This window comes from Narcine bancroftii, chromosome 2 (genome assembly GCF_036971445.1).
Source record: "Narcine bancroftii isolate sNarBan1 chromosome 2, sNarBan1.hap1, whole genome shotgun sequence".
NCBI lineage: Eukaryota > Metazoa > Chordata > Chondrichthyes > Torpediniformes > Narcinidae > Narcine > Narcine bancroftii.
In genome coordinates, this window is record NC_091470.1 from 278,576,197 (window position 1) to 278,602,915 (window position 26,719).

General features: G+C 39.4%; 1 protein-coding gene across 4 annotated transcripts in view; it reads right to left on the minus strand.

The window, feature by feature from the left end:
* The window catches only part of avl9 (AVL9 homolog (S. cerevisiase)), a 129,520-nt gene that overhangs the window by 22,063 nt on the left and 80,738 nt on the right, over window positions 1–26,719 (minus strand). For 2 of the 4 annotated variants that reach the window (XM_069921079.1, XM_069921076.1), the window contains 3 exons: window positions 25,142–25,276; window positions 10,364–10,583; window positions 979–1,096 (listed from right to left, as the gene is read on the minus strand). In XM_069921079.1, the coding sequence (XP_069777180.1) occupies window positions 979–1,096; window positions 10,364–10,583; window positions 25,142–25,276 (473 nt within the window). The remainder of the gene's footprint in view (window positions 1–978; window positions 1,097–10,363; window positions 10,584–25,141; window positions 25,277–26,719) is intronic. The other 2 variants (XM_069921080.1, XM_069921078.1) reach the window with 2 other exon arrangements.

Below are 26,719 nucleotides of genomic sequence, written 5' to 3' on the forward strand. Positions count from 1 at the left end.
AAGGCTGAGCGAGTTAGGGCTTTTCCCTTTGGAGCAACAGAGGGTGACTTAATAGAGATTATGAAAGGTACAGATCAGGTGGACAGCCAGCACCTTTTCCTAGGGTAGCAATGACTAATTCCAGAGGACATCCATTTAAGATGAGTGGAGGAAAGTTTAGGAGAGGCATCAGGTATTTGTTGTTGTTTTTATTTTATTTTTACATAGTGTACGGTGGGTGCATGGAATGCATTGCTGGGGGGAGTGTTTGAGGCTGATAAAATTATAAAGACCCTAGGATAGGCAAATGATTGTAAGACACATGGGGTTATGGACTGAGGGAGGAAAGGGTTAAATGATTGTGAAGTAGATTTACATAGGTCAGCACAACATTACAGGCCAAAAGGCCTGCACTGTGCTGAACTTTTCTATGTTCCATGCTTGAAATCTGGAACACTCTGGCAAACAGGCAGTGAGGTCAGGTACTCATAATGTTTAAGTAGTAATTAGAAGAACATTTGAAATACAAGTAAAACACAAAAGTCTCCAGGTAAAAACAAAATGCTGGAGAAACTCAGCAGGTCAAACAGAAACATTATCTTTGCTATATAAAGTACACTGTCCTGCAGAACATTTGAAATGGTCTGGCTTACAAGGCTATGGATCAAATGCTGGGAAATGGATTTATCAAGATGGGTAATTAATGACTGACATGAAGTTGCTGATCCAAAGTGCCTGTTTCTATTGCTGTATAATTCTTTGACAACAAAGGTTTTGTTCTACTAGTTTGCAGATTCAAACTTTTGGCAAAGTAACAGTGAGGCAAAAATGAAATGTATTATTGTCAGAAGACCATGGGTCAAAATGCAAATTTCAAACCATTACAAATCAAATCATTCGCTATTATTGGGTATACAAACCCAAAAACAAGAGTTGATGAAGCCTGCCATATCCATTCCTCATATGCTCCACAGTGGGTGAATAACAAGATGATCTTACCCAGGATTAAGCTGAGTGACAGCAGGGTGCTTGTTGCTATGCCACACTCTGAAGTTGTGTGTATTCTTCCAGGCAATGACAAACAGAAGGCCATAATCTGCCAACATTTTTTCATTATCTGAAGGAAAAGGATCAAATCAATATATTCCTTCATCAGAACTTTAAATGGTATGATGCCAACCAGCCAATGTTAACATCATAGTGGAATATCAACACAATGTCATTAATCGTGGCAACATAATAAAAAAACAATAAGACCTTCTAATTGGTCCTGCTCATTACAAGAACAATAGAGCTAGTTCCACTACACATCAGTTTCTCACAGATGAGATATTTATTTTCCTTCATTCAGATCTATTACTTTGTGAAAGCCACCATGAATCTGCAAAATTTACCTTATGCAAACTTCCTCATGTGCCTTTTGGTTCTTTTGCATAAACTCTGTCCATATGTGGAAAGATCAAGAGACAATGGAAAATAATCAAATAGTTTCTGGTACAGACAGAGGCATTTGGCTTTGGTCCATTCTCTTTCTGTCTAACAGCAATTCCACTCATCCCAGTCAACTGTCTTCTCCTCCTCCAGCCTTGCATTTTCCCCCTTTCAATACTGATTCTGTCTCCACTCTCACTCCTGTCAGCATGTTTCCCATCCTGCCAAACTACTATATAAAAATGTTTCTCCTGTGGCATTTTTTAATCTTTAGCTAGTTACCTTTATTCTTTGTCCTCTGGTTCTTGACCTTTCCACCAATGAGAACAAACAGTTCCCCCTTTTGTATCTAAGTATTTCATAATATTAAATATCAATGTCTGAAACTCTCTCACTGCTACTGCTCCAAAGAGAACACCATGTTTGGATGCTCCAAAGCTCCTTCACTTCATCCATGCTACTGAAGTCCTCCATCCGAGATTTTAGTCATTCTCGTTTCTCTCTTCTGTACCCTAAAGCCTTCAAATCTTTCCTGAAATCTGATGTCCATTACTGGGCACTGTGATCAGCTGTGGCTAAGTATGCTTCCTCTCTTGTGTTCTGTTTCCATTCATAACCTTTTCAAAAAATACATTCTCTCAACCTACTACCTTACTATTTTCATTACATGTGATTTATGCACATATATTCCAGATGTTTTTGTACTTCTTTAAGAATTGTGCTGCTTGTTTACATTGCTTCTCATTTTTCTTTTCAGACTGTAACACTCGATATTTTCTTGACTTAACAATGACCAGCCATGCTCCCACTACTTCCTCTTGAAACCGCTTACAGTCACGATGCTATCCTTCCAAATGTTGAGTGGTGTATCAACTTGTGTTCTGTGTATCCAATCCAAATTATCTTAAGAAAACCAGTGTTCTGAGACCTATACATGGTCCATACTCTGCAGTAGTTGTGCCATTTCTAACCATCAACACACCAGCTCAAATGAAAATCCCAGATGCTGTAACTCTGAAAACAAAAAATGCTGGAAACACTCACATTGTCCTCATCGCTTTAGCAAAACCTTGCATGGTAGGCTGGTTTAGAAGCTCATTGCATGGGATCAAGGGTGAGCTGGCTAATTGAACACAGATTGGCTTGATGATGGTGGACAGAGAGTGGTAGTGGAGATTATTACACAGATTGAAGCCTTCGACCAGTTACGTGCGACACGGATCAGTGCTTGGTGCACTCTTATTTGTCATCTAGATAAATGCCTTTTATACAGCTTCCAAGACCTCTTACTTTTGTACTCAATGCCTCACCAATGAAGGGAAGCATACTGTAGACTTTCTCTACCCTCAAGACCATGTTCAATGCGCTATGGATCATTCTACACATCAATACTTCAAAAGAGTCCTGCTACAGTATATTTCCGATTATCCGAAAATCTCAATTATCAAAAAAAATTTTGGCTGCAACATGATGTCACAAGTTGAGGAAAAAAAAAAAAATCACCTAATGTGTCAACACCAGTTTGGTAACATAATTGAGCGACTGGAGGAAGTCGGTGGGCCAGGCAGTGTGGGGAGATTGTCCTAGTTTCAGGTTACTCCATCCCTTCTCTCTTTCCATTTCTTATTTACCCTCCACTGTACTTGGTTCTCCGCTGTCCAGGCATCATCAAGGAGAGTGGTCTCCTGGGTAGGATCAGCAACGGCATTGGGGAGATGTTAGGGATCGGTGACAGTGGCAGGAGTGGGGACCTTGGGCTCTTGGACAGGATTGGTAACAACGATGGGGAGGGGTCGTGGGTAGGCAACAGTGGCAGGAGCAGGGCCTCGAACTCCCAAGCAGGATTAGCGATGGTAGTGGGGAGGTGTCGGGGATCAGTGACGGCCGATACAAGTATTCTGCTGATGTTACTGAGCCGCTTAAAGCCATTTTTCAGTTATCCGAAAAATGCAGTTAACTGATACACGTCTGGTCCTGAGTGTCTTGGATAATCAGAAACGTTCTGTTTTAACCACATATATTCCCCTTACATTTGACCTCCCAAAATGCAACACCTCATATGTATCATTTGGAAATTGTTGCCTCGGAGTCACCTTAAAAAGTTTTCTTTTATGTTCTTGTTTGCAAATATCTCAATTGATGTTCACAGATCTGGTGCATTTCAAGACAGAGTAATACAGCTCAGAGGAGGCCCTTTGACCCAAATCGACCAACCTGATTAAGTTGGCATTCTGAGCCAGTCCCATTTTCCTGCATTTGGTCCATATCCTTCTAAGCCCTTCCTATCCAAATGTTGTTTGTATGTTCCTATTTTTCCCACTTTCAGTTTCCTTTGGCAGCTCACTCCAGACAAGGACTACTATCTGAGTGGAAAAGTTGCCTCTCGCTTAAATTCTTCTCCTCTCACAACCCTAAGCCCTCTAATTCTGATCATCTACACTGAGAAAAGAACTGTGAGCATTTCATGCATCGACATCCCTGATGATTTTATAACCTTGTGTAAGATGATCCCTCAGCCTCCTACATTCCTGTCCACCACCGAGTGGCGGTTTTGCGCTCCTGTTCGGAGGACACACTACTTGCCAATCAAGGTCAAGGACTCAACCCCAAGCCATCAAGGTGACCCTTACAATTGGCTCAGGTGAATCACCTCAGTTCATCCCTGCTGAGCCCCTGCACTTGGCTTCGAGCCATTGGCCACAGCAACCAACGAGGCCCACACTGACCATTACGATTGCCCCCCCACCCTTGCCCCCAGTACTATAAAGGACCATGTGCCCCTTTGTTCTGTCTCTTTGGACTCCTCGTGACATGTAAGTATCAAGTCCTGTACTGGGCTGGGTTGAGTTTCGAGGCTAGGTAGCAGAGCCATGTACGTACCGGTCAAGGGGTCGGGGCACGTAATATCATCTTGATCTGATTGCTGAGTGTGTATGTTTTTGTAACTTCCCCAGTTTCTGTCAGTTTCCCCATCATGATCCAAAAGTGTATATTTGCCCCCCCTGCGTATTGTGTATTTGTAGAAGTTTTCTTTACATACTGACCCTGTTGTTCCAATTCCATCCCTGAAATAAAAGTATGCTTTGTACCTGCACTTTGGTCTGGTTCTTAACCTGTGGGACCCACACGAACCCGAACAACAATTCCCAATCTATATAACCTCTCCCTACAACTCAACCCTTCGAGTCCCACAACATCGTGGTGAATGTCCTCTGCATGCTTTTCGATTTATTGATCTCAAATAGTTTGAATGCTGAAAGGCATGCACAGAGTAGATGTAGAAAGGTTGTTTCCCATGGTGGGAGAGTCCAGAACAAGAGGGCACAACTTCAGGGTCGAGGAGTATCCAGTTAAAACAGATGAAGAGCAATTTCTTTTGCCAGAAGATGGGGAATCTGTGGGAGCTGTCACAAACAGTTGTGGAGCCCGCCATTGGGTGTTTTTAAGACAGAGATTGATAGGTTCTTGATTAGACAGGGCATCAAAAGTTATGGGGAGAAAACCGGGCTGTGGAGCTGAATGGGAAAATAGATCAGCTCATGATTGAATGTTGGGGCATACTTGATGGGCTGAATAGCCTATTCTGTTCCCATGACTTATAGAACAGCATATCGTGGTCTTACCAATGCTTTGTACAGCTGTATCATGAGGTCAAAACTTTTATACTCAGGACAATGAAGGCCAAACACCTTCTTCACCTGAGTTATCACTTCCAGTGAGTTATGTACCAGTACCCTTGTCTCTCTCTTATATAACACTCTCCAGGGCCCTACAAATCACCATGCCAGTCCTTCCCAGGTTTGACTTACCAAAATGCAACACCCCATTCATTTCAGAATTAAATTCCATTTGAATCTCGTTGGCCTCATTAATCAAAATGAGAAATTGTATACAATACAAGCAATGGGCAGTGAATAAGGTAGTAATTTTTTTGTGGAGATTGGTTTGGAATCTCTTGAAGAACACCCCCACAGATGAGCTTAGAGCATGGATTGGCACTGGAATTATGACATTGTGGCCATTAGTGAAATTTGGTTGCGGGAGGGCCAGGTTTGGCAGCTCAATATTCTGGGCTTCCATTGCTTTAGATGCAATAGAATGGAGGTGGGGGTGATTAAAGGGGCAGGAGTGGCATTGCTCATCAAGGAAAATTTCACATCTGTGCTCAGGCAGGACAGACCTGAGGGCTCATCTACTGAGGTTATATGGGTGGAGCTGAGGAATGGGAAAGGTATGACCACTCTCATGGGGTTGCATTATAGACCACCCAATAGTCAACGAGAATTGGAGGATCAAATCTGTAGAGAGATAGCAGATTTCTTCAGGAAACATAAGGTTGTGATAGAAGGAAATTTAAATTTTCCACATATGGCTTGGAGTTTGTCAAACGTGTTCAGAAAAGTACCAACTAGAGAGGGTGCAATAGTGGATCTCCTTTTGGGGAAATGAAACAAGATAGGTGACAGAAGTATGAGTGGTGGAACATTTTGGGTCCAGTGATCATAATGCCATTAGTTTCAAGTTAATTATGGGGAAGGACAGGTCTGGGTCAATTTTGAGGAAGTGAGAAAGAACCTAGAATGTGTGCAGTGGGATAAGTTGTTTTCAGGCAAGGATGTGCGAGGTAAGTGGAAGGCCTTCAAAGGTGAAATTTTGAGAGTAAATTAGTGTTAGTAAGTTCCTGTCAGAATTAATGGCGAGGTTAGCAAGCATAGGTAACATTGGTTATATTTTGGAAAATTTTATTTAAATTTTCACATATACATCAAAGATTATACATAGATTATCTTGTTCAAAAGGGAATGCTGTTTTTTGATAGATATTAGGGACCTGTTTCAGAAGAAGAGAGAGGTATAGGCAACATGGAGCAAATGAGGTACTAGAGGAGCATTAAAAAAATGCAAGAAAAATCTCAAGAAAGAAAGCAGGAGGCTAAATGAAGACGAGGTTACTTTGGCAGACAATGTGAAGGTAAATCCTAAGAGTTTCAACAGGTATATCAAGAACAAAAGAATAATAAGGGACAAAATTGGTCCCCTTGAAGATCAGTGATCAACTTTGTATGGAGCCAAAAAAGATGGGAGGAGATCTTAAATTGTTTTTATTTTCATCAATGAGGAAATGGGCACAGCATTGTGGGAAGTAGGAAGACAATCAGCGAGGTCATGGAACCTATACAGATTAAAGAGTAGGTGCTTGCAGTCTTAAAGCAAATAAGAGTTGATAAATCCTCAGGGCCTGACAAGATTTTCCCTTGGACCTTGAGGGAGGCTAGTGTAGAAATTGCAGGGGCTCTGGTGGAAATATTTAAAATATCCTCATCCATGGGAGTGATGCCAGAGGATTAGAAGGTGTGACAGATAAGTTTTAAAAGAGATAAACTGTGGCAGGTTTTTTTTAGTGTAGGTCACATACAAACACTTCAAAACAGATCTCATTTAAAATGCGGAGCTCTGCTCAAGCCAGACAGTCTAGGCTCCGAGTGCCTTTCCAAAGCTTTGGGGAATGCCTATTGAGACTTCACAAATGAATTGTTGTTTTTGGAAAGCAAAAGATGAAAGAACTCGGAGGATTAGGTCCGGAGCCACAGGCTGTCTGAGTGCAGTTTGCTGCTCCAAGAGGGTCATGTGGTTTTGCAAGCAAAGTGAGTCAAACAGGTTTATCTCTGGGAGTGGGAGAGAGGGAGAGAGAATTCAGTTCTACAGTTCAGCAGCCACAGCTGGAACTGGAACTTGACAAGCTGGCAAGCTTGGAGAAAATCTCCATTTTGAAGACGGGTCGTGAGTTCTTAGTTCAGCCTGGTCAAAGCCCTTGTGGTCCATACAAGAGGAGAGGACTGGCTGCCTAATGTTTCACTTGAAATAAGAGAAACAAAAAGGAACTCTGTGGTGACCTGAAAAAAAGAGGTTATCATCTGGAAAACCCCGATGGGGCGAGTTTCTTCGCCAAGACATTGACGTGGCTGATTAGAAGGAACAAGTTTGTGTCCAGTGACCAATAAATCTCTCTCTAGGCTTTTTCAGGTGTTCCCACGAAGATCATGCGCCGGCAGTCGTGGCTTGGGGAGTGCAGCTGGCATATTTAGGTGGCCATGGAATGGACGTCTTTTTGGCACTTGAATGTGCCAGCTGATTGATAGCCATCTACCAGCAAATGCCGGCTCCTCGGGGCAGCAGACTGAGAGCTCGCCTCCCCGCTGCCTGACAGCCCCCAGCGCGGGACTGCAGGGCTGGGGCAGCTGGCAGGGGAGTTTGGGGCGAGGGCGGCTGGGCGGGGGGTGGGGGAAGTACGGGGCTGGGGTGGCCGGGGACGACTGAGGGGCTGGGGCAGCCAGCGGGGTAGTACGGGGCTGGGGCAGCCAGCGGGGTAGTACGGGGCTGGGGAGGGGGGGAACGACTGAGGGGCTGGGGCAGCCAGTGGGGGGGGGGGAGAGAGAGGTCGGGGCTGGGGTGGCCGGCAGGGGAGTATGGGACTGGGGTGGCCATCCCCGAGAATCCTGACTTACCGAAAGCTCTCACCTTTTAAATTTAGCGGGATTTTGTGTGTGTGCGTAAGCTCCGTAGTCCCCCACCAGCCACCCCAGCCCCGTAGACCCATGCCAGGGGACTGTCAGGCAGCAGGGAGGGTAGGAATCCGCAGCGGAGAGGGTGGCTGTCAGCGGGTCGCCAGCTGACAGTCAACAGCCTGCCCACTGCTAGGCACCTGAAAGCTGCCAACAACTTTGCCTGAGTTGCTTTCAGCTGCAATGGGGAATACTCTGAGCAGGATATTATACTTACTGGAGAAGGGTAGGGTAAGTAGACCTCCTGGCTGGGTACTCCCGTTTTAGATGGCCACCCGACAGCCGCACAGGAGTACAATGTGCGGCTTTACAGTCGGGTATTGTAGCCATCTGGAAGTGCCTTCTGAAAACTGACAAGAACCTTCCTGATTGGTAACCATTTACCTTTCAAGCACCAAAGCCTGGTGAAATTGATAAATGTTACATTCTGTTGCCTGCAACCAGTGAACTTGGAGGAGTGGAGAAGTGAGATTGGACTGTGAATCAAAGAACTGTTCTAAACTTACACACATATTACATATATATGTGCTTAGAATTAGAAGGGGGTTAAGTTAGGTTAAGTAAGTTAATAGTAGTAAGTTAGAGTATGATTCTGTTTTCATGTTTAAAGATAATTAAAAGCAACTTTTGTTTAAGTAACCATTTGTCGTGGTGAATTTCTGTTGCTGTTGGGTTTTGGGGACCTTTGGGCTCATTACAAAGGTAGCTCATATTGTTCCGTTGTTTACAAAAGGCTCTAAAAGTAACCCTGGAAACTATAGGCTGGTGACCCTGACATCAGTAGTAGGTAAATTATTGGTAGGTGTTCTAAGAGATCAGATATACAATTATTTGGATAGCCAGAAACTGATTAGGAAATAGTCAACATGGCTTTGTGCGTGAGAGGTTGTGTTTAAACAATCTTGTAGAGTTTTTCAAGGAGGTTACCAGGAAAGATGATGAAGGAAAAGCTGTGGATGTTGTCTATATGGACTTTAGTAAGGCCTTTGACAAGGTCCCACATGGGAGGTTAGTCAGGAAGGTTTGCTAGGTATTCATGGTGAAGTTCTGAACTGGATTTGACAATGGCTGGATAGAAGAAGCCAGAGAGGGAATGGTGGATGATTGTTTCTCAGACTGGAGGCCTGTGACTAGTGGTGTGCCTCAGGAATCGATGCTGGGACCACTGTTGTTTGTCATCTATATCATTGATCTGGATGATAATGTGGTAAATTGGACCAGGAAATTTGCAGATGACACTAAGATTGGAGGTGTTGTGGACAGCGAAGAAGGGATCTGGACCAGCTGGAAAAATGGAAAATGAGAGATAAAATTTAATGCAGACAAGTGTGGGGTGTTGTATTTTGGAAGGACAAACCAAGAAAGGACATACATGGTAAAATGGTGGGGCACAGAGGGCCCTGGGAATACACATACATAATTCCCTGAAAGTGGCTTCACAGGTGGATAGGGACCTTTTGCACAATGATCTTCATAAAGTATTGAGTCTAGGAGTTGGGATGTTATGGTAAAATTGTGTAAGACATTGATGAGGCCAAATTTGGAGTATTGTGTGCAGTTTTTGTCACCTAACTACAGAAAAGATATTAATAAGATGGAAAGAGTGCAGAGAAGATTTATTAGTATGTTGCCCGGACTTCAAGAACTGAGTTACAGGGAAAGGTTAAACAGGTTAGGACTTTATTCCCTAGAGTGTAGAAGAATGAGGGGAGATTTGATAGAGGTATTTAAAATTATGATGGGATTACACAGAGTAAATATAGATACTTTTTCCACTGAGGGTAGGTGAAATACAAACTAAAGGACATGGGTTAAGAGTGAAAGAGGAAAAGTTTAGGGGAACATGAGGCAGAATTTATTTACACAGAGAGTGGTGTGAGTGTGGAACAAGTTGCTAGATGAGGTGGTGAATGCGGGCTCAATTTTAACATTTAAGAAGAATTTGGACAAATACATGGATGGGAGAAGTATGGAGGGTTATGGGCTGGGTGCAGGTCAGTGGTATGAGCACAAAAAAAAATGGTTTGGCACAGACTGGGAGGGCCAAAAGGGCCTACTTCTGTGCTGTAAGGTTCTATAGAATTGCGATACATGTGGAAGGAAGTTTTTTTCTTCACCTTCATTGCTCACCACCCACTCATCACCCTTCCAAACCTCTTTCCAATTTCAAAATAAACTTCATTAAAGCCTGTTCCAAACAATCAGGACACCTGAATTCAAACTGAACATACCAAGCAAAAAAAAGCATGATAAGAACAAATTTGCCTAGGTATTTTTCATCAGTGTCTTAAAGTAATAAATATATTCTGCAGATACATTGAGATCCATTCTATTGGAGTTGTGTCATTGTGATAAAGACTGCTTTAAGTATATTGAAAATGTAATTCTCACCTGGCTGCAACGTTGTGGCAAGAAGAGAATGTATATAGAGTGAAAACTGGGCCCTGATCCACTCATCTCCTCCTTCCCAACCTGTCCCATCGAGAAATACATCATCCCTATTTTCAGTTACATGCTTCACCAAAAAGTCTGCGAATCGCAAGTCTGCAGTAGTGAGGTTTAATAGTTTGCGTAGTTCTGGATCATGAGTTTGTATGCCAGCTTCCTCAATCTGTGAAAATATACAAGTTAAAAGATCTCCCATGTGACAGATTCCTCTCACCTTTAAGAAATGGCTGTTTACCTTCAGATTCGACAAAAGTAACATGCAAATGATGAGAGGCAGCTCTTTGGTTCAATATACAATAATTATGGAGAAATTCCATATAATTTAGGTGGGATTCTAAAACTCAATCTAATTTATATTCGCTTAAAATAGCCAAGTTCCTCTCAATTATCTGTCAATGTTGATACAGACTATTAATTTCTGCCTTTAATCCTGCATGTCTTGCACTGAACAATTAAGCCCATACAAGCCACCTTAATTAAATTACAAATGAAATGGAAATGGAAGATGGACACAAGCTAAATGTGTAAAATTTGTAAAAGATCTCAATTATTTAAATATGCAAAGCCTTTTCACCTCTAAAGGGGTATCAGGAGTATAAAAAGTAAAACTACAAACGTTGAGGAGTTGAAGCAAAAATAGAAATAATGAAAATACTATGTCAGTATTGTTTCACAGATGACACTTGGGAAGTGTAAGGAAGGTATGAACACTGACAAGACAAGCATTTATTCTTCATTTCTAATTGCCTTCAGGGGGTCATGGTCAGTTATGTCCTAACATGGCCATAATACCTGTAAAGATACAGGTTAGAAGTTCCAATACTTTAACCAGACGACTGTGAAATAACTGTAATGTATTTCCAGATTAGGATGGAATATCTTAGATGGAGGTAAACTGGCACTTGGTTATGTTTGCTGGCTCTTTCTGTCAATAGCTTACATAGGTTCGAGATGTGTTGTTGATGATGCCTGTCCACTCTCCAGAAAAAGACATGATAACCTGGAACGTTAATACTGATTTGCTTTCCCAAAATGAATGTGAGACATGCAGGGCGTTTCCAGCATTTTGTGTTTTTATCCGACAGCTATCAGGTTCAAGTTTTTAATCAAACAGTTACAAAGCTCTTGAACCTTTCTATACTACTCTGCCCCCAAGAATGAACCTCTGGACAAACAAAAAATTTGTCTACACTACTGGTACACCAGCTTTTTCTTGCACCAACTGCACCTGAATACTTTGATGTTTATCATCTCTTTTTGTGTCTTGCCTTTGTGGTCATTTACATTTTGACTATTGTAGTTGGTTTATCTTATGTACCTGTGTGGCTGCAGCACATAAAAATTTCTGTAAACCTATACATTATGCTTGTGTGTGACAATAAACTCAGGTTGACCATTTTCATGACATATCTCTAGATTTATGAAATTTCTCCACTTGGAGCCAATATTGATAGTGGATGGGATGAAGGGTACATTTGAATGTGAGACAAATAAAACCATAGAACATTGCAGCACAGACAACAGACCCTTCAGCCCTTCCAATTTGTGGTGAACTATTATTCTAACTAGTCCCACTAACCTGCATCCATTCCATATGCCTTTATACCCCTCCTATCCATGTACCTGTGCATGTTTTCAGAAATGTTACAATTGAGCCCCCATTCCCCACTTCAGCTGGCAGCTCATTCCATACTCCCACCACTCTCGGTGTGAAGGAATTCCCCTAATGTAACCCTTAAACTTCTCCCCCTTCACCTATTGAACCATAGAACAGTGCAGTTCAGATACAGGCTCATTTGGCCCTTCTATTCTGTGCCGAACTATTATTCTGCCAAGTCCCACAGACCTGCACCCAGTCCATAGTCCTCCATACCTCTTCCATCACGTATCTGTCCAAATTCTTCTTAAATGTTTCATTTGAGCCAGCATTCATCAACTCAGTTGGCAGTTCATTACACACTCCCACCACTCTCTGTGTGAAGAAGTTTCACCTCATGTTTCCCCTTTCGCTCTTAACCCATGTCTTCTGGTTTGTATCTCAGCTATCCTCAGTGGATAAAGTCTATCTACATTGACTCTGTCTATTCCCCTCATAATTTAAAATACCTCTAACAAATCTCTCCTCATTCTTCTACACTTCAGGGAATAAAGTCCTAACCTGTTTAACTTTTTCCTGTATCTCAGTTCTTAAAAGTCCAGGCAACATCCTAATAAATCTCTGCACTCTTTCCATCTTATTAATACCTTTTCAGTAGTTAGGTGACCAAAACTGCACACAATACTCCAAATATAGCCTCACCAATGTCTTATACAACTTTACTGTAACACTCTAACTCCTATACTCATTTCTTTGATTTAGGAAGGTAAATGTGTCAAAAGCTCTCTTTATGGCGATGAATTATGTATTTGTATTTCCAGATCCAAACTCCTCAGTGCCTATCATTTACTGTTTATCCTTCAAAATGCAATGCCTCACACTTGTCTGTATTAAATTCCTTCTGCCATTTTTCAGCCCATTTTTCCAGCTTGTCACCAATTTTACAACCAAAGTAGAGCTCATAGGCTTTCTTAATCAGTCATGCTGCTTCTTTGAGTCTTAAGTGTATACTCACCACTAATTAACACAATGTATCGTAGCTGTTGCGACATTGATGTTATATTTCTGCTGTATTAAATCTTTTTTTTTTAAATTTTTTATTTTTCACACCATAAACCACATTAACCATGATACATACTTTTTCCTTTTCAAATATATACAGTGCCATTTTCTCCCCCCCCCTCCTCCCATCCCACCCTCCCTACCTCCCCCCTCCCGTCCATTTAAAGTACAAAATCTAGGATACATTAAACCAGTCAAACAATGTTGTCATTCAATAAAAATAAACAAGAAATTCCACTGAGTCAATTCTTTTCATTTCCTTCTCCTTTCATTAATTTAGGTAGTGAATGTCCCCGGTAGGTTTTCGCTATTATGTTTCATGTAAGGCTCCCATATTTGTTCAAATATTTCAATATTATTTCTTAAACTATATGTTATTTTTTCTAATGGAATACATTTATTCATTTCTATATACCATTGTTGTATTTTCAAATTATCTTCCGATTTCCAGGTTGACATAATACATTTTTTAGCTACGGTTAGAGCTATCTTAACAAATCTTTTTTGTGCATCATCCAAATCAATTCCAAATTCTTTGTTTTTTATGTTACTTAGGAGGAAGATCTCTGGATTCTTTGGTATATTGTTTTCTGTAATTTTATTTAATATTTGGTTTAGATCTTCCCAAAATTTTTCTACTTTCTCACATGTCCAGATTGCATGAATTGTTGTTCCCATTTCTTTTTTACATCGAAAACATCTATCAGATACTGTTGGGTCCTATTTATTTAACTTTTGAGGTGTAATGTATAGTCTGTGTATCTAGTTATATTGTATCATACGTAACCTCGTATTTATTGTATTTCTCATCGTTCCAGAACATAACTTCTCCCATGTTTCCTTTTTTATCTTTATATTTAAATCTTGTTCCCATTTTTGTTTAGTTTTACCATTTGTTTCCTCATTCTCCTTTTCTTGCAGTTTAATATACATATTTGTTATAAATCTTTTGATTATCATTGTATCTGTAATCACATATTCAAAGTTACTTCCCTCTGGTAAACTCAGACTGCTTCCTAATTTGTCCTTCAAGTAGGATCTCAATTGGTAATATGCCAGCACTGTATCTTGAGTTATATTGTATTTATCTTTCATTTGTTCAAAGGTTAATACTCTATTTCCTGAAAAACAATTTTCTATTCTTTTGATCCCTTTTTTCTCCCATTCTCTAAAGGAAAGGTTATCTATTGTAAAAGGGAGTAACTTATTTTGCGTCAATATTAGTTTTGGTAATTGATAATTTGTTTTATTTCTTTCTACATGAATCTTCTTCCAAATATTGAGTAGATGATGTAATACTGGAGAACTTCTATGTTGTACCAATTTTTCATCCCATTTATATAATATGTGTTCAGGTATCTTTTCCCCTATTTTATCTAATTCTAATCTAGTCCAATCTGGCTTTTCCCTTGTTTGATAAAAATCTGATAGGTATCTTAATTGTGCGGCTCTATAATAATTTTTAAAGTTTGGCAGTTGTAAGCCTCCTTGTTTATACCATTCTGTTAATTTATCTAGTGCTATCCTCGGTTTCCCCCCTTTCCATAAAAATTTCCTTATTATTTTCTTTAACTCCTTGAAGAATTTCTCTGTCAGGTGTATTGGTAATGCCTGAAATAGGTATAATATCCTTAGAAAAATGTTCATTTTAATACAGTTTATCCTTCCTATTAGTGTTAGTGGTAAATCTTTCCAATGCTCTAAATCGTCCTGTAATTTTTTCATTAGTGGATAATAATTGAGCTTATATAGTTGGCCGAGATTTTTATTTATTTGTATACCTAGGTATCTTATTGCTTGCATTTGCCATCCGAATGGTGATTCCTTCTTAAATTTTGAGAAATCCACATTATTCATAGGCATTGCTTCACTTTTATTTATGTTAATTTTGTAACCCGACACTTCTCCATATTCCTTCAATTTCTTATATAATTCTTTTATTGATAGTTCTGGTTCTGTTAAGTATACTATAACATCATCCGCAAATAAACTGATTTTATATTCCTTGTCTTTTATTTTTATCCCTTTTATATTATTTTCTGTTCTTATCAATTCTGCTAGTGGTTCTATAGCTAACGCGAACAATAGTGGGCATCCCTGCTGTGTTGACCTGCTTAAGTTAAATTGCTTTGATATATATCCATTTACTGTCACTTTCGCCAATGGACCCTTATAATCCAATTAATATACTTCTCTGGTAAACTGAATTTTTGCAATACTTTGAATAAATAATTCCATTCTACTCTGTCAAAGGCCTTCTCTGCGTCTAAAGCAACTGCTACTGTTGGCGCTTTACTCCCTTCTACTGCATGAATTAAGTTAATAAATTTACAAATATTGTCTGTTGTGCGTCTTTTTTTAATAAATCCAGTTTGGTCTAGATTTACCATTTTCGGTACATACTCTGCTAATCTGTTTGCTAATAGTTTAGCTATTATCTTATAATCTGTGTTAAGTAAAGATATTGGTCTATATGACACTGGTGCGAGTGGATCTTTCCCTTGCTTTAGTATCACTGCAATTATTGCTGTTTTACATGAATCTGGTAAGCTTTGTGTTTTATCAATCTGGTTGATTACTTCCAGGAGGGGAGGAATTAATAAATCTTTAAATGTTTTATAGAATTCTATTGGGAATCCATCCTCTCCTGGTGTTTTATTATTTGGTAATTTTTTTTAATTATCTCTTGTATTTCTACTATTCCAAATAGTTCTGTTAATTTATTTTGTTCCTCTATTTGTAGTTTTGGTAGTTCAATTTTAGTTAGAAATTCATCTATTTTCCCTTCTTTCCCTTCGTTTTCAGTTTGGTATAATTGTTCATAGAATTCTCTAAAGTTTTCCTTGATCTCCTTTGGATTATATGTGATTTGTTTGTCTTTTTTCCTTGATGCCAATACCATTTTCTTAGCTTGTTCTGTCTTAAGCTGCCATGCTAGAATTTTGTGCGTTTTTTCCCCTAGTTCATAATATTTCTGTTTTGTCTTCATTATATTCTTCTCCACCTTATATGTTTGTAGTGTTTCATATTTTATTTTTTTATCTGCCAATTCTCTTCTTTTAGTTGTATCTTTCTTCACTGCTCATTCTTTTTCTATATTTACTATTTCCCTTTCCAACTGCTCTGTTTCCTGATTATAGTCCTTCTTCATCTTGGTTACATAACTTATTATTTGCCCTCTAATGAACGCTTTCATTGCATCCCATAGTATAAACTTATCTTTCACTGATTCCGTGTTTATTTCAAAATACATTTTAATTTGTCTTTCAATGAATTCTCTAAAATCCTGTCTTTTGAGTAACATGGAGTTTAATCTCCATCTATACATTCTTGGAGGGATGTCCTCTAACTTTATTGTCAATATTAAGGGTGAATGGTCCGATAATATTCTAGCTTTATATTCTGTTTTTCTTACTCTTATTTAGGTCTATTCTTGAGTATGTTATATGTCTAGCCGATTAATATGAATATTCCTTTTCCTTTGGGTGTTGTTTCCTCCATATATCCAAAAGTTGCATTTCTTCCATTGATTTAATTATAAATTTGGTTACTTTGTTCTTTCTGTTAATTTTTTTCCCAGTTTTGTCCATATTTGAATCCAAATTCAGGTTGAAATCCCCTCCTATTAATATGTTCCCTTGCGTATCTGCTATCTTCAAAAAAATATCTTGCATAAACTTTTGCTCTTCTTCGTTAGGTGAATATACATTGAGTAGATTCCAAAACTCTGAATATATCTGACATTTTATCATTACATTATCTCCCTGCTGGATCTATTATTTCCTCTTCTATTTTAATTGGCACATTTTTACTAATTAATATAGCTACTCCTCTTGCTTTTGAATTATACAATGCTGCTGTTACGTGTCCTACCCAATCTCTCTTTAATTTCTTGTGCTCCAATTCAGTTAAATGTGTTTCTTGCACAAATGCTATATTAATTTTTTCTTTTTTCAGTAAATTTAGCAGTTTCTTCCTTTTAATTTGGTTATGTATTCCGTTAATATTTAAAGTCATATAGTTCAGCGTAGCCATTTTATACTTTGTTTATCTTCCCTTTCCGTTTCTCCATCATTACCTTTCCTTCTTATCCATTTCTGCTTTCTTGTTTTGAACACTTTATAAGACAACATTTCTAAAACATCAAACATTTTCCCTATTCTCCTATTACCCCATTACTTCTTTAACCCCATTCTCCCCTACCCCTCCTGAGTTGCCCTTTATCCCTTGTCGGACAACCACATCTCCCCTCGCAAACGTCAGCTGATTTTGCAGTGATCGTAACTCCTCCCCACCCAGCCCCCCCCAGAAAAGATTTCAATTTTCATATGTAACAAAGGTCTCTCTTTTAATTCCCTCCTTATTCCCTCTATTCCATTTCCCTCCCTTATTAATTCTTGTCTATACTCTATATATTTTCCTCTAAATACGGATACATTCATGTATGCACACTATATATATATATATATATATATATATACACACATATACCCCTTTACACACATACATATAGATCGTGGTCATTTTTACTCTCATTACATGTCTTCATCTCTCTGCTTGTTTTGTAGTTGTTCTGCAAATTTCCTTGCTTCCTCTGGATCCGAGAATAGTCTGTTTTGTTGCCCTGGAATAATTATTTTAAGTACCGCTGGGTACCTTAACATAAATTTATATCCTTTTTTCCATAAGATCGTTTTCGCTGTATTGAACTCCTTCCTCTTCTTCAGGAGTTCAAAACTTATGTCTGGATAGAAAAAATTTTTTTGACCTTTATATTCCAGTGGCTTTTTGTCCTCTCTTACTTTCTTCATTGCTTTCTCCAATATATTTTCTCTTGTTGTATATCTTAAGAATTTTACTAAAATGGATCTTGGTTTTTGCTGCGGTTGTGGTTTCGGGGCTAAAGTTCTATGTGCCCTCTCTATTTCCATTTCTTCCTGTAATTCTGGTCTTCCCAGGACCCTGGGGATCCAATCTTTTATAAATTCTCTCATATTCTTGCCTTCTTCATCTTCCTTAAGGCCCACTATCTTTATATTATTTCTTCTATTATAGTTTTCTATTATATCTATCTTCTGAGCTAACAGCTCCTGTGCTTCTTTAGCTTTTTTATTAGATTCTTCTAATTTCTCTTTTAAGTCTTTTACTTCCATATCTACAAATGTTTCTCGTTTTTCCATATTTTCCACTCTTTTTGCCAATTCTGATATGGCCACTTCCATTTTATTCATTCTTTCTTCTGCATTCTTAATTCTTTTTATCTCATCAAATTCTTGTAATTGCCATTCTTTCACTGATTCCATATATTCTTTAAAACATCCATTGTCTTGCTTTTCTCTTCTTTTTCCACTTCTTTCTGTTCTTCTTCTTCTTCCTCTGGGTTGACCATCTGTTGTTTCCTTGTTTTCTTTTTACCCTCTTCTTTCTTGTTGTCGTTATTGTCTGTGTTCTGCACCTGCAGCACAGCAGCAGTTGTCTCTCTCAGCTGTGGAGATCGACTCCGCAGCTGTTCCCCCCTCCCGTCAGTGTGGTTTTTTTCATGCGCATCGCGCATGCGCGGTTGCGCACTTTTTCTCGGCTCTGCGAGTCATTTTTGTAGTCCCGAGCCCGGGACCTCCACTGACCTGTGGGAGCGGGCCTCTCTCTCCGCGGCGGGCCTCTTCGGACAGGTAAGGCCTTCACCTTCTTCTTCCGACGTCTTTCCTTCTTCTTTTCTTCCCGTTGTTTTTGGTTTTTCTTTCTTCGCTGCCATTTTCTTCACACTTTTACTTTCACTTTATTTTGGTTTTTAAGTTTGTGCCTTTGCTTTTTCTCTATCTTTTTTTAACTTTTCTGGAGAGGGCTGGAGTTCCCCTACCGGCCACTACTCCATCACGTGACTCCTCCCTATTAAATCTTCTTAATGACAATAAATACTATTGTTTAGTACACTAACTATGCAATTGCTTGAAGAACATGCGCATCAAGACGCGTTCAATCTAATATCAATGTAATGCCCAGCATCTGTACACGTGAGCTGCTTTTATAGCCTGTCTATACCTATCGTGACAAAGCATGTCCAGGCCTAAGACAAAATTTGCATAGCATCTGCATTGAGTGCAGCCCAGACATGCTTGGACTGACCAAAACAGTTAGTTTGCTTCGTAGGCAATAGATTTAAAATATGATAGGAAATCACAAAAATAGGTTATATTTAAAAAAGCAGTTTGTGATAGGAAAAATATAAGGTGATTTTTGTGATCAGCAGACCAAAGTCTATAAAATACACACAAAAGTGTTCAGAAAGCAAAATCTTCATTGTCCAGTATAATCTGAAAAGGACCCATTCATTTATTCTCACTCTTTGCTTCGTGCCTGTCTACCAATTTTCTGTCCACGTCATTACATCGCCTCTTAGACCAGTGGTTTTTAAACTTTTTCTTTCCACTCACATACCATCTTAAGTAATCCCTATGCTATAAGTCTTCTGTGATTAATAAGGGATTACTTAAAGTGGTATGTGAGTGGGGTGAAAAATACAGTTGAGAACCACTGCTCTAGGCCAAATTGTTATTGAAATATTTTGCTTGAGAAAAATTGTCATTGGCCCATTTCATTAAGAGTTATGAAACTGTGCACATAATGAGTCAATTAGGTACAATTAAAACAATGGTTTTCAAACCTTTTTATTTCCACTCACATATCACCTTAAGTAATCCCTTACTAATCACAGAGCAATTATAGCTTAGAGATTACTTAAGGTGATATGTGAGTGAAAAGAAAAAGTTTGAAAACCACTGTCCTAGACCTTGTTTTCTAACCTTGTACACCAATTTCTTGTGTGGGACTTTGTTAAAAGCCTTTTAAAAGTCCAAATACACTACATCAACAGGTTTATCTTTATCCGCTCTGCTGGTTGTACCATCAAAAAATTTTGGAAGATTTGTCAAGCATGGTTTTCCCTTTTGTAAATCCATACTGACTTGGACTCATCCTGTCATTCCTCTCCTTATTCTGAAACCCAATGCCTTGATGAATAAGCATGCCACATTTCTTTTGTGGCCTCTTTCAAGGAGGTATGGGCCTGAACCCCCAGATCCCTCTGCATGTCAATATTTTTAAAGAGTCCTGACATTAACTGTATGCTTTCCCCTTGTATTTGACCTTCTTAAGTGCAATATTTCACATTTGAAATGATATAGCAGCCATTACTGCATTCATGACTAAAAGACTAAAGATGTCTAGCATGTCCCTCATCAACTTCCACAGGTGCACTACTGAAAACACAGTGTGGCATGCTCTCCTGCTGAGTAGATGTAGAAGGTGGTGAATGCAGTTCAGAATACCATGCATGTTATCACAAATATCATCCTCCATGAACTCCATCCATGCCTTCCACCACCCATGAAATATAGTAAACATTTTAAAGGACCCATCCCATCCCACACATTCCCTTCTCCCTCCTACCAATGTGGGAAAAGGCTTAAGAATGTTATCCATCAGACTCCTGAATATACCATAATGTTATAATGCTACCTTTGATTTGTACTAATTAACTTTTTCATTGTAATTCTCCTCTCCGTCACTGTGCTCTTCCCTTATTTTATACGGCTGGACGAATGTTAGAGTTGACATGTTAGACTGTTCATGGAAGAATTCTTGTCACTTCTCTGTGTATAATGTGATGAACAAACTTAAAGTTAACACCATATCTCTCAGATTCCACCTGCATGGAATTCGCCCATTGTTATTGAATGAAGATCTACCGGGATCAATGCCTGAAGAGGGCGCACAAAATCAGTGAACCAGTGCGGACTCGAAAGGCCAACATGGCCTGTTTCCGCTCCGTAAATGGTTATATGGTTATATGTTCATTGATATCACAAGATTATCAGTTGCTTTTCTCCACAAAGATGCATGTTACGATATACCACCAGACAACCTTATCCTGTGCTTGCTGCCACGGTTAACATAGGCATGAACAACTCATACAAGACAATTCACAAATTATGCACATTCTCGTCAACTGTAGTTAGCCAGATGTTGGCTGTAGTTTTATAGGAGTTGATCAAAATTAATGGAGGCTCTGACACTGAAGCAATGCCTGGTGTATGTATCCAATTAACCACTGCCTCCTTGTTTAGATTTACACCACCTCAAGATGATATGGATGACATATCTCCACCTCCCTCCCTCCCTCCCTCCCTCCCCAAAGCCCCGAAGTAAAGAATGAAAAAGAAGATAGATAAGAAAAAAGAGAACAGAAATGCAAGAAAAAAAGGAAGAAGAAAGAAAGAACTGTCAGTATCCGGTTTAGAAAATCTAATTCCTTTTCTTACCTAGATCTCAAGTATGGGAAAGAACCAGGACGTAGAACTCAGAAACAGAATAAGTGTCCCAAAATATTCAATCCTGGGTTCTGCAAGTATGGCTGCCATACCTGCCCAACTGCAGATGTTGAACTAACTGGTCTATAGACCCTTGCCTTTTACCTACATCCTTTTTTGAATAGTAAAGTAACATTCACCGTTTTCCAATCTACTGTGATCAGGGACCAGAGAATTTTAGTAAATTATCACCAAATCCTCAACCATAACTTCTGGCATTCCTTTCAATACTCTGGGATGCATTCCATCGGGACCAGGGGATTTATCTATCTTTAGACTCTCATGTTTTCTGAGTATGACCTCTTTAGTGATGGCTATTACAGCTTAGTCCTCACCTCCTATTACATCCATAACATCTGACTTTGGCATGTTCAACGTGTCCTCCAACGTGAATACCAAGACAAAATAGTTATTCAAAGCCTCAGCCATTTCCTCATTACCCAATATCAATTCCCCTTCTCATCTTCCAAGGGACCAACTTTCACTTTAGCCACCCTTTTGTGCTTTATATTATAAAAAACTTTACTGTCATTTTTATATTTTGAGCTAATCTTTTCTCATAGTTTACCTTACCTCTCTTTATTGCTCGTTTTGTGGTTCTTTGTTTTCCCAGTCTTCAAGTTTCCCACTGCTCTTGGTGACTTTGTATGTAAGAGGTTTTATTTTGATGCCTTCCTTGATCTCCTTAGTTCTCCAAGCCTGGCTGTCCCCACTCTTAATGTCCTTGCTTTTAACTGCAATATACTTTTGCTGAGCACTGAAAAATTTCTTTGAAAGTCCTCCACCGTTTCTCAACCATCCCTCCATTACACTTGTGTTCCAAGACTACCATTGGCAACTCGTCTCTCATGCCCTTGTAGTTTCCCTTAGTTAGGCATAACACACTTGTGTTAGACCAAACTATTTTGTCCTCCATTTGTATGATAAATTCAATCATGCTGTGATCAATCTTTCCAAGAGGATCCCTAACTACAAGATTGCTAATTTTACTTGTCTCATTGCACAGGACCAGATCCAAGAGAGCATGTTCCCTTGTATGTTCAGTAACTTGCTGTTCAAGAAAGCCATCACATATGCATTCTATGAAGTCCTCCTTAAGATTACCTCAACCAACCTGATTCACCTAATTTATGGGCATGTTAAAGTCCCCATGATAGCTGCTGTTCCATCCTTGCATGCCTCTAATGTTTTTTGGCTTATTGCCTTTGCCACTGTGTTGGCCTATAGACAACTCCCACTAGTGAATTTTTTTCCCCCTTTACAATCCATAATCTCAACACAAATGGATTCAACAATTTGCTCCTTAAATCTTACATCATCCCTCACTATTGCCCTGATCTCATCCTTAACTAAGAGCGATACCCCATCTCCCTTACTTCCTTGCCTCTCATTAGCTGATATCCTTGGATATTTAATTCCCAATCCTCTCCATCCTGCAACTACATTTCTGTAACGACCACCCAATCATAACCCTTTGTACTGATTTGTGCCACAAGTTCACTAACCTTGTTTTGAATCCTTTGGGCATAAAGTGCCCTTATATCCATTGTGCTTTTAAAATCTGGTAATATTTGTTTCTTTTGAACTTGAATTTTATCCCCTCTACTCTTAATTTTTTCTCTTTTTTAACTTTTGTGTTTACTTTATCCAACCCTCTCCTATCCATTGAACCTACCCCCTCCCCACCCCACACTATTTAGTTTAAAGCCCTATCCACAGTCCTAGTTATGCGATGATCCAGGATCCATCACGGTCAGATGGAGCTCATCTCCTTTCTTCCCCAATACTGGTGTCAATTTCCCATGAATTGGAACCTACTTTTCCAACCCCAATCCTTGAGCCATGCATTTAACTTTCTAATCCTTTGGACCCTGTGCCAATTTGTATGTGGCTCAGGTAGTAATCCAGAGATTACCACCTTTTTGGTTCTGCTTTTTAATTTGGTGCCTAGCTCCTCAAATTCCCTCAGCAGAACCTCTTTCCTTATTCTACCTATATCATTGGTATCCACATGAACCATGACAAATGGATCTTTCCCCACCCATTGACAATTCCTCTGAAGAACAGATAAAATATCCCGGGCACCAGACAGGCAACACAGCTTTTGGGATGCTCTACCCCTGCAACAGAGAACTTTGTCTATCCCCTACTATACTATCCTTGATTACCATTACATTTCTCTTCTACCCCGCACTCAAATGACTTCCTGGTGCCACGGTCGGGTTGCTCATCCTTCCTACATCCTCCACTCTTATCAACACAAGGAGTAAAAATCAGACTTGTGAGAGAAGATCAAGGGCTGAGGCTTCTCCAGCACTGACTCTTGGATCCCACTACTTGCTTCACTCGCAGTCACACCCTCCTGCCGAATTTGAAGCAGCTATTCTAACGGGTGTGATTGCTTCCTGAAATACACTGTTCAGGTGCCTCTCCCCTCTCCTGATGTGTTGGGAGTGTTTGAAGCTCAGATTCCAGGTGACCAATTTTGAGCCTGAGTTCTTTGAACAACCAACACTTGCTGCAAATGTAGACATCAGGAAACACATTAATAAATTGCAAAATGAGCATATGGTTGGAAATAAAGCCCAACACAGACAAACATGAAAAAAACCCCCAGAAAATCTGTAAACACTCAACACTTCAAGCAGCGTTTGTGGAAGGAGAAACAGGGTTAATGGTTTGTGAAGAGTTCATGTGGAATTTGGCACTACCACAGGGAGCAGTTAAAGCAGAGGGCAATGATGGGGAAGTTGGACAACCACAAGAGGGACAAAGGGCTGCATGGTTAGTGCAGCAATTACAGCAATGCTATTACAGCGCCAGTGACCCATATTCAAATCTGGTACTGTGTAAGCGATTGTATTTTCTCTCTGTGACTACTTGGGCCTTCTTCAGGTGCTCCAGATTCCTCCCACTCTTGAAAAATGCATGGAGTTGGCAGGTTAACTGGATGTAATTGGGTGGTAAAAGTTTCATGGGCTGGAAGGGCCTTCTACTGTCCTATGTCTATGAGAGAAAAAAGAGGTTTCACTTAGAGATTCAGGAAGGGGACTTATGTGGACCATAAACAGTGGTGTTGCTTGTGCTATATGTTCTCATTTATTTAGTAATTCCTTGACAGATATTTTAATATTAAAGGAATTAAACATTATGCAGTAATGTGGGGAAGTGCACCAAATTCAGGTGCACCATGGCAGAGCAGGCACAAGGTCCTGAATGGTTTCACCTGGCTCTGTTGCATTCTAATATTCTATGTCACCCTATGCCAGATCTATTTGATGAAATTAAAGAGAAATTCCTTAATTGTGTACTCAAGAAAAACTATCATTTGAATTACTGCCAAATAACCAGAACTGTCAAACTAGCTTAAATTGCCCTTCATCATTCTTAATTGACAAATCTATAAAGTGCATGCCCTATATTGTACGTTGCAAGCAGAAAAATATAATCTATGCATCAAGAGTCAGAGGGTCATTGTGGGAAATGTAACTGATTGAATTCAGTTCAAACTACAGAAGTTGTTGCTTTTTGAAGACTGGCAATATAATGGTGTATCAAAATTAATTAATTTCTCTTTTTTCTGTGTCATCTCTCCTTTGAATAGATGAGATTATTTAATACTTTTATTGCTTATGGTAGGTTAACGCACTGCATTTAAAGCCATAAACCAAATTACACTTAAAGCATTGCACTTACATCAACAACTGCATCACTCAAGTGTTTCTGCTGTCGAAAAAGGATATTTGTTGCCCCAGCAACAAATCCACGTACACTGACATCTGAGAGAAGGTGATGTTGCTGCAAAGCCATGTATGGTAAACAAAGGTAACCCTGCAATAGAAAATGATGTAATTCATTTTCAAATGGAGACAATAACAAAAACAAAATAAAAAAGTTCCTTGATTTAAAAATAATATATCCATGACTAAAAAGAGGGAACAAAAGAATGAACAATTTGTCATTTGAAAAACTTTCTGAAGGAATGATCAAATTTTGTCCAGTTAGTAAATTAAGTTAATTTAACACAAAAGTAGGTCACATGGTTCTCTTAATCTTTTCTTTACTGCAATTTCAAAACCACCAGGAAAGCCATACAAGTAGGAAAGCCATACATGTGGTCATTTAATCTTATTAGATAAATTGCATCCAAGTTACATGCACATCCAACTTTTGGAAATGCAGTCCGAATTCTTGTAACTTAATCTGTTGTTTTAAACAATTTCAGTGTTGCACTAATTTTACACTTAAACAATGAAAACAAAGTAATCTCTGTGACAGTCAGCTCTCTCCAAATTTGGCCTGACTTGAATGGAAACCACCATTACTAACAGCTAAGTGTGAGCTTTCTTTGTGTGTTCTGTCATTTTCTTTGATGTCCCAGAAAAATAATTCCTGGTATTGTGACAGATTATGTTGTGTTTGCATTGTATATAGATATGTTTTTGGGAGATAAATTTGGGCAGGTTTTTTAGTGCAGGTCACATACCAACACTTTAAAACAGATCTTATTTAAAATACTGGAGCTCTGCTCATGCTGGACATGTCAGGGACATGAGCCTTTGCAAAAGCTTTGGAGAGTACATAAGAGACTTCACTAATGGATTGTTGTTTACAAAAAGGCAACAGATGAAAGAACTTGTCGGAGCCACAGACTGACTGGAGAGAAACTTGCTGTTTTTAGAAGGTCATGTGGTTTTGCAAGCAGAGAGAGTCAAACAGGTTTTTTTTCTCTTAGAGAGAGAGAGAGATTGAGAGAGAGAGAGAGATAGTGATCAGTTCTGCAGTCACCAGCAGCAGTTGGGACTGGAACAAGACAAGCTGGCAAGCTTGTTGAAAACCCCATTTGGAAGACAGGTTGTGAGTGCTTAGTTCAGCCTGGTCAAAGCCCTTGTGGTTCATGCAAGTCACTCCATGACTTCACAACCATCTGTGGCAACAAATTCCCGATTCACTACCCTCTATCTAAAGAAATTCTTCCACAACGCAATTCTAAGTGGATGCCCTTCAATCCTGAAGTTGTGCCCGTTTGTCCTACCTTTCTATATCTACTCTGTCCATGCCTTTCAACATTCAAAATGTTTCAATGAGATCCCTCTCATTCTCCTAAATTCCGAAGAGGACAGAGCATTCCTTATAAGCCTTTCATTCCCGAATTATTCTTGTGAACCTCCTCTGAACCCTCTCTAATGTCAGGACATCCTTTCTTAAATGAGGAGCCCAAAACAGCTCAGAATATTCCAAGTGAGGTCTTACCAGTGCCTTATAAACCCTCAA